The 15,792-nt window shown below is 48.2% G+C and overlaps 2 protein-coding genes across 2 annotated transcripts; one reads left to right on the top strand and one right to left on the bottom strand.

Moving 5' to 3' along the window:
- Window positions 1-6: 6 nt before the first annotated feature.
- Window positions 7-3,243, top strand: LOC119291598 (ubiquitin-related modifier 1 homolog). Its single transcript, XM_037570385.1, has 5 exons — window positions 7-168; window positions 867-1,164; window positions 1,253-1,331; window positions 1,434-1,516; window positions 3,038-3,243. The coding sequence occupies exons 2-5, from the start codon at window positions 1,142-1,144 to the stop codon at window positions 3,153-3,155; spliced, it is 303 nt and encodes a 100-aa protein (XP_037426282.1). The 5' UTR covers window positions 7-168; window positions 867-1,141; the 3' UTR covers window positions 3,156-3,243.
- A 4,905-nt stretch (window positions 3,244-8,148) lies between these two features.
- LOC119291597 (cation/calcium exchanger 1-like) lies at window positions 8,149-10,542 on the bottom strand. Its single transcript, XM_037570384.1, has one exon. The coding sequence runs from the start codon at window positions 10,130-10,132 to the stop codon at window positions 8,435-8,437; it is 1,698 nt and encodes a 565-aa protein (XP_037426281.1). The 5' UTR covers window positions 10,133-10,542; the 3' UTR covers window positions 8,149-8,434.
- Between the last annotated feature and the right edge of the window lie 5,250 nt (window positions 10,543-15,792).

Here is a 15,792-nt window from a genome sequence, read left to right as displayed (position 1 = left end):
CAGGCCCCCAAGTTCCCCAGCCGGCCGGCCGTCCCTGCCTCCCCGCTGCTCAGGACAGTCGGTGCTGCTCTAGCCTCTAGGCTCTAGGCGGACGCCGCTGCCGCTCTACAGCCTCTACTCCGGCCTCTCCCGACTCCCCGTCTCCCCGCGCAACCTACAGAGGACAGGGTAATTTTCTCAGATATATAATGCTACGATTTGTCGGCAATACAACTCAAGATTTCAATACCTGCTCTGTTTCTTTGTGTTTAATTGAAACTTGAACCAACTATTCCCCTGATTCGAATTGTAGCAGAAACTCAAACCAACCAAGACTCCAAGAGTCAATCTTTCAATGAGCATGTATATATGTATAGCCCCTGTCTATGTATGAAGAAAGTTTAATTGAAACTTGAATCAACTATTCAGTCATCTCATGTTGTAGCAGAAACTTGAACTAACAAAAACACTCTCATATTATGGAACGTATGTATTGTTGATTTGAAACTGGAGCATTTTGATGTCAATTCCTTTCATATTGCAAAAATAGAAGATGAAGAGATATTTTTCATCATTGTCGGCAATGGAAGAGTCTACACCCGGTGTTTCAGTTTTATCATGTTTTATCTCTTTTGTTGGATTGTTAAGCACTGAGGTTAAATTCTAGAATTATTGAACAATTGAGATTTATTTTATATGTTATCAAATATGGTCTTTTTTTAAATGTCATGATGTGTTTTTGGGTAGTTATAAGTGCCAAAGTTTTTCCATGTTGAATTTTCTTTGGGCCCAGGCTTTGCTTTAATCCTGGCTCCGCCACTGACTACTAGCTATAGTAACATAATTTCTCTTGAAAAATAAAGCTAACCTAATCCCAAATCGAACAGGCACTCGAGCACGTGAGAACGCCGCCGCCGCCCACACACAGCCGTACGCTCCTCCTCCGCCGCCACCGAAGCCCTCCACTGCAACAGTGCTCTCCGCTGCCGACCACACGTTGCAATCTTGCATGCCTCCGATGCTTCCAACAACTTAACTACTGGCTGCCCTTTTCCGCAACCCTCTCCCCTTCTGCCTTTTTATCTTCACTCTTCTCTTGGCCTGATTCCAACAAGGAAATTCTAAAGCCTAATCAATCTGCATCGCTTCTGATCCTTCAGCCATGCATCTCACTCTTGAATTCGGGTAATCCTTCTCTCTTTCATTCGATTGCTTTTCTCTTTGTGTTTATTACTCCCATTTGTCGTTTTATGGGGTTGATGTGATGTTTCAGGGGCGGTCTGGAGCTTCTCCTAGAGAAATCCACCAAGGTACACAAGGTGGATGTCCAGCATAGGGACGGTGAAGACAAGGTGCTGCTTGATCAAATGCCTCAGGAGAGAATGCTTAACGTACTTGCAGTTTGGTTACTTTATAACCTTACATTGTTGTGTGGAATTTTGTTACTTTTATAGGCCACGATGAAGGGGTTGCTCTCTTGGGTGAAGTCCAATTTGATCAAGGAGCGGCCGGAGATGTTCATCAAAGATGATTCTGTGTATGGTTTCTCTTCTTCTTTTTGCATTTGCTTGTGCAGACCATATGATGATTCAGTTAGTACTGTTGCACAAAGGTGCTGGAGCCTTTCCTTTTGGCGGAAGTGTCTGGAGACCTTGTTGCCGTCCAGGATTTGTGCTATCAGCTTCTCTAGCTGGTCACATCAGCCTGGTGCCTGTGTGATAACTAGTGTGAGTCAACAACGACAACAAAGCCTTGTCCCAAGCAAGTTAGGGTAGGCTAGAGATGAAATCCAACAAAAACCCGTGAGAACTGATAACTAGTGTGAGTACTTTAAAAAAAGTGGAAATGAATATATGCTGATAACTAGTGAGTACTTTCATTGGTGGAGATGGGGACTCTTAAGGCTTGGTTAATGGTTGTTGATGAGTGTTGTGCTTAACTTAATTAATACTCCCTCCGTCCGAAAATACTTGTCCTAGAAATGGATATAATGGATGTATCTATAACTAAAATAAGTCTAGATACATCCATCTCTAGGACAAGTATTTCCGGACGGAGGGAGTAGTAGTTTGCTGAGGAAGAATAGTAGAATAGCCATGAAAGCGGAGAAATGTTTGTCAGCAAAAAATCTTAAATAGATAGAAATTGGTTGAGAAAACGAGATTATCATAATCCACTGTAATGCCTAACACAGCCTAAAACCAACCATGATATCTGGAACTGCAACTTGCACTGCATGTGGTGATTCCAGTTTGTATCCCCTCTGTAAACTAATATTTGACGTTTTAGGTCACTATCTAAAACGTCAAATATTAGTTTACAGAGGGAGTAGGAGCCAAACCGTGGACACTGAAGCCATAATTTAGTGATTTAGTGGAAATTTTGATTCTTTAGGAGGTTTGCAGTGTTTTGGTTGCTCAAGTTTGGTAAGAAAATATGTAGGAAGTGACCAAAGTCCAACCGGCGATAGCTATCACAAAAAATTGTCAAAAATCCAACCAATTGTTAAATTCCTATGCAGTACGAAAACATTATAGTGGTTGATTTGGGCACAAACCAAACACACGCTGGTTCGACAACCACATGGAAGAAACTTCAGCCTTTTCTATGGAGTTGAAAAATAATTATGTCCTCTCTGTGCTTTCTGATAACATGACTAAGCTATTTATCAATCTACTCCCTCCGTTCCCAAATATTTGTCTTTCTAGACATTTCAAATGAACTACAACATACGGATGTATGTAGACATATCTTAGAGTGTAGATTCACTCATTTTGCTTCGTATGTAGTCACTTGTTGAAATCTCTAAAAAGACAAATATTTAGGAACGGAGGGAGTAATATTCATGAAAACTGAAACCTTTCTCAAAGTCGCATGGTTATTTTTACTCACTGATGTTTTGGAAGGATTATATGGGTTACTTCGATCACCGCAAAAGGGGTTACATGTTACACCGCTAAGGAAAATTGGGTTATTTTTCCTTGTAGAAGAGTGCATGCTTTGTCGGTGTAATAGCCCGATTTATTAACTTCACGTTGTGAAACCTTTATGCTTGCAGGAGGCCTGGGGTTCTTGTCCTTATAAACGACTGCGACTGGGAGTTGTGTGGTGGCCTTGATGCAGAGTTGGAAGAGAAGGACGTGGTTGTGTTCATCTCCACACTGCACGGTGGTTAATTTTATTCTACTGTAGGGTTCGGATGGCATTGCGATCTGTGGAAAAGATACTAAATGCGCTGTAGGGTAAGGGTGGGAGGGGGCAAACATAATTCCTTTTGGATGATTTTTGGTGGATAAATAAGCCTAATATTAAGGTATATACAAAAAAAATCTTATTAGCTAGGGGGCCATGGCCTAGGTTGGCAGGGGGCGGATCCACCATGGGGCATGGGTGTACACCCAAATATTTGAGGCTCACAATCTCGTCAAGCTTAGATTTGAACACACAAATGGGGTTTTCTATTAGAGTACAAAATAAAATAAAATTTGAACACCCAATATTAAATTCCTGGATCCGCCAATGGCCCCACCAATCTCCACCACTGGTATCCGGACAGAATTTTAAGATCCAAAGGAGAAACTAAGACTTCAAATTTAGCAAGGGCATGAACTCAAATCGCTTTCGGGCACCAACCATCCCTCTATTATACTCCCTCCGTTCTAAAATGTAAGTCTTTTTAGAGATTTCAATATGAACTACATACAGAGCAGAATGAGTGAATCTACACTTTAAACTATGTTTATATACATCTACACGTGGTTCATATTAAAATCTCTAGAAAGACTTATACTTAAGAACGGAGGGAGTACTCCTAAAGAATCAAATGGGAGAAAGGATGTTTCAAAAGGAAAAATGGTAGAAAGGGTCAACGGAAAATCAAGTCCTCAACGCTGCCATAGCCACCATTAAGATGAGACTAGAGCACAATCATATTATTCTTTGATGTGCCGCTACCGTTAAAACAACGCTACCAGACTCGTTGATTGAAAGGTGCGGTGAGGACACAATTCCACGAGCGGGAAAGTATCAGGTGCTCCCAGCCTGGGGTGCTCCCAGTGCTTCAATGACAAAAAATATATTTGCGAACAACCTGTGGTTGAGTTGGTTAGGTGGACAGTGGTATCTCCAACCCACCAGGGTTCAAATCCTGGTGCTCGCATTATTTCTGGATTTATTTCAGGATTTCCGGCGATGCGCTTTCAGTGGGAGGAGACGTTCCCGTCGACGACGAGGCGCCTACAGTGACTTCGTAAATCTCAAGATGATATGCCGGCTCAGTCTCTCGGAGGTGCTCATAGGGTAGGGTGTGCGTGTGTGCATTCATAGCGATGAGTGTATGCGCGTGTATATGAGCGTTTGTGTCTGTACTGATGCTAAAAAAAAAGACAAAAAATATATTTTTAAACATTTCAAAAAATTATGAAAAAAATTCTGAATGTTCACAAAGAATATGACTACAACCCCTAAAAGTTTCAGCTCCAAACTTAAAATGCACATTGAGAAACAAAAAAGACAAATCCAGATGTGAATAGTGTCAATGTTGCTTTAGTCTTTTTTTACACTATTTGTACTAGATTTTACTTTTTTGTTTCTCAATGTGTGTTTTGATTTTGGACCTGAAATTTTTAGGGATGGTAGTCACATTCCTTGTTAACATTCATATTTTTTTTCTAGAATTTTTTGGAACATTTAAAAATGTTTTTATAACATTGGAGCACCGGGACTACCTCAAGGCTGGGAGCACCAGATACTTTCCTTTCCACGAGCCTTTCGGTATGGTCGCCGAGATATTGCCAGGACCGCAGAAGCTTTATTCGATGCAATGCCACTAACCCTAAACCTACCTGACCATGCCGGTGACCCTTATAACCTATCTACGTACCTAACGTGGAGAATCGGTGCTCCTCCACCCTTTTGTTGCCAGAGCAACTACCAGTGGAGGAAGGAGCCCGCAGCCTCCTCTTCGATTGACGGTTGGATTACAAAATTTGCTTTATAATATCGAAACGATTCCCGCCCGCCGGCCGATTCAAGAAAAACATCCGCCGTGCGTGTTGCCGTTGGATTACGATTGCATGGTGCAAGCCTTATCCACACGGGAGGACGAACACCTACAATAAGAACGGTGTTGCAATGTTTGCACAACAATGGTGCCGTTGCAAACATGAGAGAAGACCACGGTGATGCTCCGCAACAAAGAGGGTGTTGCAATGTTTCTGCAACAAGGGTGTTATTGCAAACACGAGGGAAGACCACGGCGATGCTTCGCAACAATGGCAGTTTTGCTATGCTTCTACAACAAGGATGGTGTTGTAAGGCTTCCACAACAAGGGTGTTGTTGCATACATGGATAGACATACATCAACTTTGGCTTGCTAAGTTGAACATCAACAACATGTAAGAATGGTTTGGCAACCCCCTACTACGATAGTATCGATGGCAATAATACTCCATCAGATAACCACGGAGAAAACTACAGATGATCATTACAAAACATAAGCACAACAAAATACTACACAACAACCCAAAATCAGAGATAAAAACACAAGGATTTCTCTCCTATGCCATGGCAAAACAACAAAGAAAACACCATGGACCACCAATCCATGCAGACAAGCAAAGGTTGCCCACGAGCAGACGACCATCATAAGAGCAAGCATCAGCGGTTCGCGATAAAAGAAACACGCGACAACCAGTTAAAAAAACATCAAACATCAGTTCAGACCCAAACTCATGAACCTTGTGAAGAACAAGCCACTCTAATGTACTAACACACTATAAAACAACAGTTGATAAGAGCCATACAATCAAATGCCAGAGGAAGGCAACACGAAAAAAAATCTAGATACTCAAAGGAAAGTGAGAAGACTGACAACCCCGAAAAACAAAGAATAAATAAAGAAAAAAATACTAGTCCCAGTCGACGAGGTCTCAACCACCTAATAACCAGCCGAAAATGACAGGTCCCAGCAAGCGAGGTTGCAACGGCTGAATGACTGGCTGGGAAAGACATTGCTCCTAGCAGCGTCCTCGTAGCCGTCGAACTCCCAACCGGGAAAGACGCCAAACTTCCCTCAAGCTGCCTACTCCTAGCAACCGAGATCTCGTCAAGCCGCTTCTGCGCCCAAGTACCTCTAATGTTTCCCTCTTCACCTCCGCGCGGTCTTTTATGTATCCACACAGCCAGCACAACAGTAAGCGAATCTCGTGCCCCTAGAGACGCAATACGACAGGAACACATGGTCGATTGACGGCCCCTGGGGCGAGGCATGCGATACGTGGTCAACACCGACTGGCCAGTGGAGAAAGAAGCAAAACAAACTCCAGAGTGCTATGGGCTCTTGAAATTGTTGCCCTAAATCGACCCATATCGCTGCACCATACCTATCAACAAGCCCATCCATCGGCAGATAAGAGCGACTCCAAAGGGCTGACCCATTTCGTCCGCCTGCGTCCGTTTGGATCGGCGCAAACAAAAGTGGCGACCCAACGCGCCGACCCGAACCCAAATCACGTCTGCATCGCGTCCGTGCCGACGCATTTGCGGTCCAAATTTGCGCCCCAAATGCGTCGGCGCGGACGCTGAACGGACGCTTCGCGCGCCTTCTCGCTATCCGGCGCGTCCCCACATGGCACTCGTCCAACTACCCGCTGCCCACGCGGTCAGCTTAATTTATGACGACGGGCCCACGCGTCAGCGACGACGCTCGTCCTTTTTTAAGCCGACCGTGCAGCGGGGCCGTCCTCATCCAAACTCGCCGTCCACATCTGCCCACCTTTGCTCCCTCGTCGCCGGCAAACCCTAGCCACCACAACCACAGCGAGATGGGCCTCTTCTCCGGCGCCAGCGGCAGCAAGGCCAAGGGCAAGTCCCCCGCCACCCCTTTCCCCTCCGAGTTCCTCCCACCTCCGCCGGCGCCTCGCCGGCAGAGGCAGCGCGTCAACGTGCCAGTGCACCAGGCGGAGTGGCACTGGCAGAACCGCCAGCCTCTGCCGTATCCGGACGTGACGCTGCCGTACGCCTGGCATCTGGATCCAGATAGGATCCCAGTGTCGGCGGCGCCACGGACGGCTCGTGCTCACGCGGAGGAGGTGCGGCGTCGGCGGGCGCTGCTGACGCCGGAGCAGCGCCTTGACAAGGCCTACGCAACCGGCTCGCCCAACTGGGCGAGGTGGTTCGCCTTCGAGCATGAGGAGGCGATGCGACGGGGCGTGCGTGAGGTCGACCGGAGGTTGCCGCCAACGTCGCTCGTCGTCCGCGAGGAGGACCAGGCGGCCCTTGCGGCCGTCTATCGGGAGAGCGAGGAGGACGAGCGGCGCAGAGCGGAGGCGGCGGAGGCGGAAGAGGAGGCCCGGTATGAGGCGGCAATGGCGCAGGCCCTTGCCCTCTCCGCGACGGGCGACAGCGTGGTGCCGCCGGTGGCCCCGCCGTCCCCCATCAAGCCGGAGCCGCAGCCGGAGCCCGAGCCCGAGCCCATCGCGCGCTTCTCCTGGAATGGAGTGGTGCGCGAGTGGGTGACCGCGCCACCGGTTTGGCTGGGGGCGACGCAGGCGCAGGAGCAGGCGTACCTCGAGATGTGGCGCCAGCGCCGGTTGGCAGAGGAGCGCCGTCGCGGCGAGTACGAGGAGATGCTCGAGCGCGACCTCGAGGAGGAGCAGCGCGAGGCCGAGGAGGAGACGCGCGAGGCCGCGGCTGCACATGCGGCCGCACACCCCCCGCCCCGGCACTGCCTGTGCCGGCACAGCCCGACATGACAGCGCTCTGGAACACGACGTTCGCCTGGGCCGGGCCGGCGCCGACGCTCATCGACCTCACGGACCCCGAGGACGACGCCGCCGCCGCCTAGGGTAACGCGTCGCCTCGTAGTTTAGGCTGTTTCTTTTTAAATAATAATGTGGACGTGTGGACTCTCGTCGGCCTTCGTGGCCGGCTTTAATGTTTAATTAATATTGTTTATTTTTTTTTAATATGCATGCGTTCATTTTTTTGGCCGCATCAAAATGGGTCTCAGGTCAGCGTTGGGCGCACGCGCCGACCCAAATGCGAAAGCGGGCATCCATGTCCATCTGGCCGACCCAAACGGACAAAAAGCGGACGAAATCGCCGTCCATTTGGGCCGGCCCGTTGGAGTTGCTCTAACTCCACAAAACACAAGGCACTGATCAAGTCAAAATCGTGGACCAAGTCCCAAATTAGAGACCTCAATTGAGAGAGCTTCCACCCCTAGGAGTACTTCATGCCCTTTTTCCTATGCCATACTTAATTTACAACAGACAACAAAGAATGACTTTGTTTTCTGGCTTTACATATCCACATGCATGTAAGTGATCACGAGCGTGTGTGAGAGAGAAGCAGCCAAGCCAGCATCCATCACTTACGTAGTACGAGTAGTACTACTCTTTTAGCTGGTTCGCTCGGTGCTGTCCTATAGCCTCAGGATCCAACAGTCCTCAATCACTGTCTTGGCAGGAGAGAGTCTAGGCTGAGGACGCCGACGGCGTCGGCGACCCGGACGGCGATGAAGCAGAGGTACACGGCGAGCAGCCCAGCACCGAGTGTGGCGTCCAGCCTCATCCCCCTCGCCGGCAGCACCACCAACGCCCATGTTAGCCCGGCCACCAGGAACGCCACCGTCATGTACGTCGACGCATCCACCGGGATCTTGTACGGCTCCGGGTAGCGCGCCCCCGCCGCCAGTGCCATCGAGAGGCCCAGCCCCACCACCGTGTTGAAGGCCGGCCCGGCGTAGCACCCCGCCACCGCCGTCTGGGCGCCTGTCGTGCCGTCCTGCGTTGCCATCGCCACGTCGGCGACCAGGTCGCCGAGAGAGTTGCCCCACGCGAGCACGGTGACCCCCAGCACGCTCGCGGGCACGCCCACGATGATGCCGGTGGACACGAGGAGGGCCACGAGCTCCCGGGCCAGGAGGTAGGACCAGAGGATGGACATGAGGAACCCGCCGCTGAGCCACATGAGGCGGGCGTACCGGCCGTGTGGGGGTGCTGCGGCGTCCGTGGTCGCGGCCGCGCCGATGGCGAGGAGCGTGCCGGTAAGGGTGCCAGCGAGGAGCACGGTTGGGCTGGTCGGGGAGGTGACTACGGCGAGGAGGAGAGGGGAGAGGAGCGCCGAGGCCACGGCGCTGGGCCTGGACCAGCGGTGCCCGGCGATGTCCGGAATGGTGAGGCGGCGCGGGAGGTAGATCGGCGCGTGGACTGCGGCCAAGAGGCCGCTGGCGAAGGTTCTTGGTGGCTGCTTCGAGGAGACGGCGACCGGAAGGAGGAGCGGGGCGGCGAGGTCATCGGAAGGCTTCATTGTGTTGGTGCTACCGCCGTCGTCCGCGGCGGCGGAGCAGCAGTGCGATGTCGAGACGAGGAGGACGTAGCCGGCGTAGAGGGAGAGGAAGCACGCCGCCGCCCAGACGGTGACCGTGCCGGCGACCAGCACGGCGAGGAGGTAGCAGAGCGCGACGAGAAGAAAGCACACGTCGCGCACGAACCCGCGCCGCTCAATGAGTGCGCCACCGCGGCGAGCAGCGACGATGGCGACCACGCCGGCGACGACCGTGGACACGAACAGGGCGCCGCCGAGCGCGCCGCTGAGCCCCACGTCCCCGGCCTCCCCGCCGTCCGACGCGAACGCCACGACGCTGGAGAGCACGTCGGGCGCGCCGTTGCCGAGCGAGAGCAGCGTGACCCCGGCGACGGCGGGCGGCAGGCGGAGCGCGGCGGAGAGGCCCTCGAGCGAGGCGCAGAAGTACTCCGACGCGGTGTCGCCGAGAAGGTAGAAGAGCAGGAGCAGCCAGAGCGCGATCGCGGCGCCGCCCAGCCACGGTGACCACCAGAGCCCCTCCTCGTCCCCGCACGCGCAGTAGAAGAGCGCGAGGTAGTCGACGTACCCGGTTGGCGCGCACGGCGGGTGGGACGACGACCGGAGGTACCGGCACCGCGCGGCGCGGCCCTCCAGCGCCTGCAGCTCCGCCTCGCAGCTCCCCTGCTCACGCGCTCCGGCGCCCGAGCCAAAGAAGAAGGTCCCGCCGTGCCGCGTGCGCATGGAAATGCATACGACGACGAGCAAGAGCAGCAGGAAGGAGATGCTGGCCGCGGCAGCGGCGGCATTGCGCCTGCTCTCGCACAGCCGCTTGAAAAAAGCCATGGTGTTGATGTCCGGAGCTCAGCGCAGCTAGTGTAATCGAATTTGGACGACTCGGCGGCGGAGCAGCTCTGGTACAGTAATGTGGCGCCATGGCTGCGGTCGAGCTCGCGTGTCTTGTAGCATTGGTCGGTCGGTCCGTGATCAAATCAAATTTGCTTTTGTCGCTGCAAATGAGTACGTTTGTGACTTTGTGTGGACTTTTGGTAGGAAGGGACACATGGCAGCTGAGCAGATCCCTTTTGGAAGCTGCATCATCTTCTTCCTGGTGACGCGGCAGCCATGTCATAGCAAGCATAGGTGCTTTTGGAGTGATGGAATGTTCCATCTTCCATGCCACATGAGCTTAGAACAATGATGACGATGAGCTTGGGCAGAAAGGTAGGAGACGCAAACCGAAACCTCATCATCACCATTTGCTGCTGTTGTTGGGTAATCAGCTGACAAATTAGTGGCGATTGAGAAGCAATTAGCTTCGTCGATCCAATGTCAGATCACTGGTGATTAATCAGCCTGCTGCTTAGATTAGGGCACAACGACAGCATGTCAGCATGTGTGTTTGGTCGACGTGGAGCATTTCTTTCCTAATAAGTAATAACACAAGAAAAATGTCGACCATTCTTTTGAGAAATTAATTGCACAATTATTTCAGATAAGATACGTAGTACAATTATTCTTGCATCTGCCCAACCTGGTCCATTGAGGATATTGATATTCATAATCAGCAAGAGCAACAACAAAACAAATTTTTAAGTGTTCCATTCTGACAGAGATCTCAACCAACTTCCGGTGTTCAATGTTCAGTCATCAGTCATGGTAGGAATATTATCTTCTACTCCCTCCATTCCTAAATACTCGGATATATATAGACATATTTTAGAGTGCAAATTCACTCGTTTTGCTCCGCATGTAGTCCGCATTAGAATCTCCAAAAATACTTATAGTACTCCCTCTGTACCAAAATAAGTGTCTCAACTTTATGTATTAGGAGCCGAGGAAGTATAGATGAGGTGGCAGGGGTACGTACTCTCAGTGAATCAGCAGGAGATTGCACCAAGAGGATACCGCAAAATCATCTGCATAAAAAGTGATGATCCAATCCAAGCCAGCCTGCAACGATTCTCCATGCTGATCTGAATCTGCATGCACACAAAATTAAGCAAGTTGACTCCACACCAACTACCGATTTTTCAGAATAATTGTGAGGGAACCCTCTCATCTCCTTGCTGCTGATCTTGTCTGAGTAATTGTTGTACCGATGGTTGCCATGAGCTTAGTCATGTAGAACAATGATGATTGATGATGCTACTTAGGCAGATATCATCGACTACAATTGCAGACGGTACAATGGCAAATTGCAGACAACTGACAACTAAGTGGCGATTACCAAGCAAGCTCCATCGATCCAAGTTAGATCAACAGGTGATTAGCCTGCTGCATCGATTAGGACACGCACAACATGTTGCCGTTGTTCTTGAGGCTGGTCGTAATGGTAGTATCATAGCTAGTATCATGCATGCCAACTAAGCAATTTTGATGAGATGTCATAGCATTAAATGAAGAAAGAAATGGTGTAATATCATATCATGATACCGTATCATATTAAATGCTATGCTACTTTGTGTCATGCATGGCAATAAATAAAGTACTACATGATACTAATATATGATACTATGCATTAGGAAGGTAGTATCATGTACTAGTATCATATGCATGATACTAGTATATGATACTACCCATTACAACCAACCTGATGCGGAGGAAAAAATGTGGATTGTTCTCTTGGGAAATTAAATGCACAATTATTTCAGACAAGGTAGTACAATTATTCCTGCATCTGCCCAACCTGGTCCATTGATGATCTTGATATTAAATGATTTATTTAGCGGAAAAAAAATTAGTTGTTCAAAAATTGCGAGATACTCAGAACTGCAAGTTACTCTTGTCAATCCTGGTGCTTTACGTCCAAGTTGATGCAATTAGTATATATCTAATACAAAAATGGGCATGCTTTATGTATCAGAGCAGGAAGGGTCACGTGGCAGCTCAACAGCCCCCCCCCCCCCTCGGGATCATCTTGCCTCTGTTTCGAGAAAAAGGAGGATCACCACCGACCTCTGCATAAAAGTGATGCATGCATGCCTTTGAGATCATCTACTTAGAAGACTAGAACCCCTCGATGCTGGTCTGATCCTGCTCCGAAGTGATCATTCTTCTTCCTCCTCCTAATGACACATCATGCTTTTTAATTGTTATAATAACTCTGACGTATGCTCCATGGCACGAGCTCGATCAGACAAGATGGAATGACGCTGAGCTGGTAAAGAATCGCATGGACGACACACACATGCATGCATTGCAAACTTGCAATTGGCCATGACTTCTTCCTATGACCAGAAAATTAGGGCATGACGGTGGTTTGTATTATTATTCGTGACAACCAGTGCAGCTGCTGGTGTTGTGGGCCCAACGGAAAAATCAGTTGACACGTGTGGCAGCCATAATTTATTAGTAATTTCAGACAAAGAATTGGTACTATTAGCTAGTACTCCCTCCATTCCTTTTTGTAGTGCGCCGTTGTGCGTAGCGGTTATACCAAGACGTAACCTGGCACTCTTATTTGGACGAAAATTACCCCTCCGTCTGCTCACTCTGCCACAGCACATGCTGTCTGCTGCTGCACTCCGTGAACCAGGCGAGGGCTATTGTGGTACAAAGCAGCTTAGGCGCACTACATTTCGGAATCTAGACCAAAAAACTATACGCATTAGAATATGGAATGGAGGGAGTATGCTACTAGTACTAGTAGGCTAGTACTGGTGATGCGTTTATCAGCAGTGACCTACCACCAACGAAGCTGGCCTAATCCAATCATACAAGGAAAGGAATAATATCATCTAAAGACGAGTGGCAGAGATACTAGGATCATCAGAGACTAGGATACCACAAAAAATTATTTACAGGCAGAGTAAAGCTGAAGATACCGATCACTTGATCATAGAGATAATGTTGAGGCGTTCATGCAGATTGCAGAGTCCAGGGGATCCTCTCATCTAGACCGCATAGAGAGCAACCGCAAGCCGAAAACACATCATCTTGATTTGTTGGGTAACCTAGGTTTTTAGCCTGCTGCATGCTCCTATTAAGACAGTGGCGCCAATGTGCAAGTGGCAACCCGTTGCAGCCGTGCTTGATCAATGTGGACCATTCTCGCAGGAAATCAATTGGCACGTGTGGCACGCACAATTATTTCTGACAAGCTACGTGCGGAATAAATATTTCTGCATCTACCCAAGCTGGTCCATTATTGAAATTCATAGCTTAGCCCCAAGCTGATCAGACCATTCTCGCAGGAAATTCATAGCATAGCGAGCAGGCTTGCAATCGTCATCTTTTTTCAAAATTTGCGAAAAGAATCAGTAGGTTCAGTTCCGACATAGATCTTCCCGTGTTCATGGTTCAGCCCTGCAACTGCAAGGAATAATACCACAAAATCATCTGCAGAAAAAGGTGATGATTCCAAGCCAGCCTGCGATGATTCTCCATGTTGATCTGATCTGCATGCACACGGAATTAATTTGCAGAATAATTGTGAGGGAATCCTCTCATGTCCTTGCTGATCTTGTCTGAATAATTGCTTTACTTGTACAACTGCAGCCTTGGTATGCAGAACTGGACACCAGATGGGGCATTTTGATTTATTGTTTTACTTCTACTACTTCACGTCCTGCACAAAAAGATGTGCCTAATTTTGATTTATTGTTTTACTTCTACTACTTCACGCCCCAGACGTATTGCGAGTTACTCATGTCAACCGACTCAACGCTGGGGCTTTACGCCTAAGTTGATGTAATGCTTGTACCTTTTAAATGATAAGAATGTTGGTAACTTGTCATAGTAAGTAAGAGACTTGTCTCTTTTTCTAGCTAGCTCGAAATTGTGATCAGGATGCCGGATGCATTTTTGTTGCACCTGCAGGATGCCGGAATTTTACACTAAACAGTTTAGGTCTGCCATCTTGATCGCAGGAACCGGAAATTTATTTAGAATAGCAATCCATGTGCAAAACAGATCATCGCAACACACATAAAAAGTTCAGTAGTTGTTTGGATGGATTATAGGAAAAAAGAACATACGAAAAATGCCTCAGTTCTACATGGATGAGTGTAAAAAATTAATCCATACTGTATGACTTTAGAGTCTTGATTATGATTCACTTGATCCCAAAAACCTAAGCAATGGAACATACATAAGATTTGCAATTTGTTCCAAAGTTTTATTATTGCACTATAGGAAAAAACAAGGAAATATTTCCAAGAGACATTTTACGACATCTAGCAGCGCTACTTTTCATCATTCATTAAGTAGAGTTTTCATTCATTAAGTAGAGTTTTCATTCATTAAGTAGAGGAGCCGACAGAGCCGGGAAATTACATGGGAAAACAAAGATGAGAAGAAATAGGACGCACCAGAGAACACAACCGAAGAGAAAAGAAAAGTTGGGTCGAGGCTACAACAGAGCAAGCGCCTAAGAGAAGAAGAACTGGAGTGCCATCATCTTCCATCGTCCTCACAATGAGAGGCTGCACGTGAAGCACCACCACCATACACAAAGAGCTTCAATCAACTGAGACCATCAATGATGCCTAAAGGCTATTGGTGTAGCCGAAGGGCATGAGCAATCGAGTCCACACCCGGACGAAGAGCCACACACAACCGAGGCTACAACACAACAGTGGCACCGTCAGTGAAGCTAAAGGGCATCAAGGAACCGAGTCCACATCTGGAGTGCAAATCCACCACCAAGAACACCGAAGAGATTGGTCTTAGCGGGAAATTTTGTATTAAAGGATACTTAGGTTGAAAGAATTTCCATAGGATTTCATCTCTTAACAATTTTGTATAAATTTGTTTGACTCGGGATTGAAAACCATATGGTTTTCTCTTCATGGTCAACTTTCATATAATGTCAAAGCAAACAATTCTTTTTTTCTTTGTTTCTGTAGCCATGACCAGTAGACAGTAACTTCATCACATACAAAAGATATATCTTTAGTGGTTTTAAGCAATAGAGGATGCAATGAGCCATAACATCTAGTCGTTACGTATTTGTAGCCATGGTTCGATAACCGAATGTGGTGGTTATGTATCGTACTCCCTCCGTTCCAAAAAGTTTGTCTTAGATTTTTCAAGATACAACCGAGGTAATACGTAACTATGATGGAGTATATGTTTTTCACGGTAACGGTCGTAGTGATCAAATCAGGTTTTGTCTTTGCAAAGTTTGTGGAATTTGGCTGAGCGGCGGTGTAAAGGTAGGAAGGCCCAGGTGGTAGCTCAGCTGGCCCACCTTTCCCTTTGGAAGCTGAATCGTCTAGTAGAACCCTGACGCGCTGATATAAGCTGATCATTCTTCTTCCTACTCCTAATGACACATCATACCTTTTTTGTTGTTAATTGTGATGGATGTTCCATATCATGAGCTCGATCGGTCAGTCAGAGGAACCATGATGATGATGCCTTAACCCGCAAAAAAAAGAGGAACCATGATGCTGATGCTGATGTTGATCTGCTTAGGCAAAAAGTATCCATGGACAACACACACGCATTGAGAAACCAGTACTTCCTACCTCCTCTCCGGTGGCGGAGAGGAAGGATCTTCG

Source organism: Triticum dicoccoides, chromosome 4B (assembly GCF_002162155.2).
Source record: "Triticum dicoccoides isolate Atlit2015 ecotype Zavitan chromosome 4B, WEW_v2.0, whole genome shotgun sequence".
In the NCBI taxonomy this organism is placed as follows: Eukaryota; Viridiplantae; Streptophyta; class Magnoliopsida; order Poales; family Poaceae; genus Triticum; species Triticum dicoccoides.
This window is presented reverse-complemented; position numbering and strand designations above follow the sequence as displayed.

Bases quoted from the DNA above. Each gene is read 5' to 3' on its own strand.
- LOC119291598 (XM_037570385.1), top strand. From the start codon at position 1,142: ATGCATCTCACTCTTGAATTCGG. The intron at 1,165-1,252 runs GTAATCCTTCTC...GTGATGTTTCAG, and splicing joins CATCTCACTCTTGAATTCGG to GGGCGGTCTGGAGCTTCTCC. The intron at 1,517-3,037 runs GTATGGTTTCTC...TTATGCTTGCAG, and splicing joins TTCATCAAAGATGATTCTGT to GAGGCCTGGGGTTCTTGTCC.
- LOC119291597 (XM_037570384.1), bottom strand. From the start codon at position 10,132: ATGGCTTTTTTCAAGCGGCTGTGCGAGAGCAGGCGCAATGCCGCCGCT.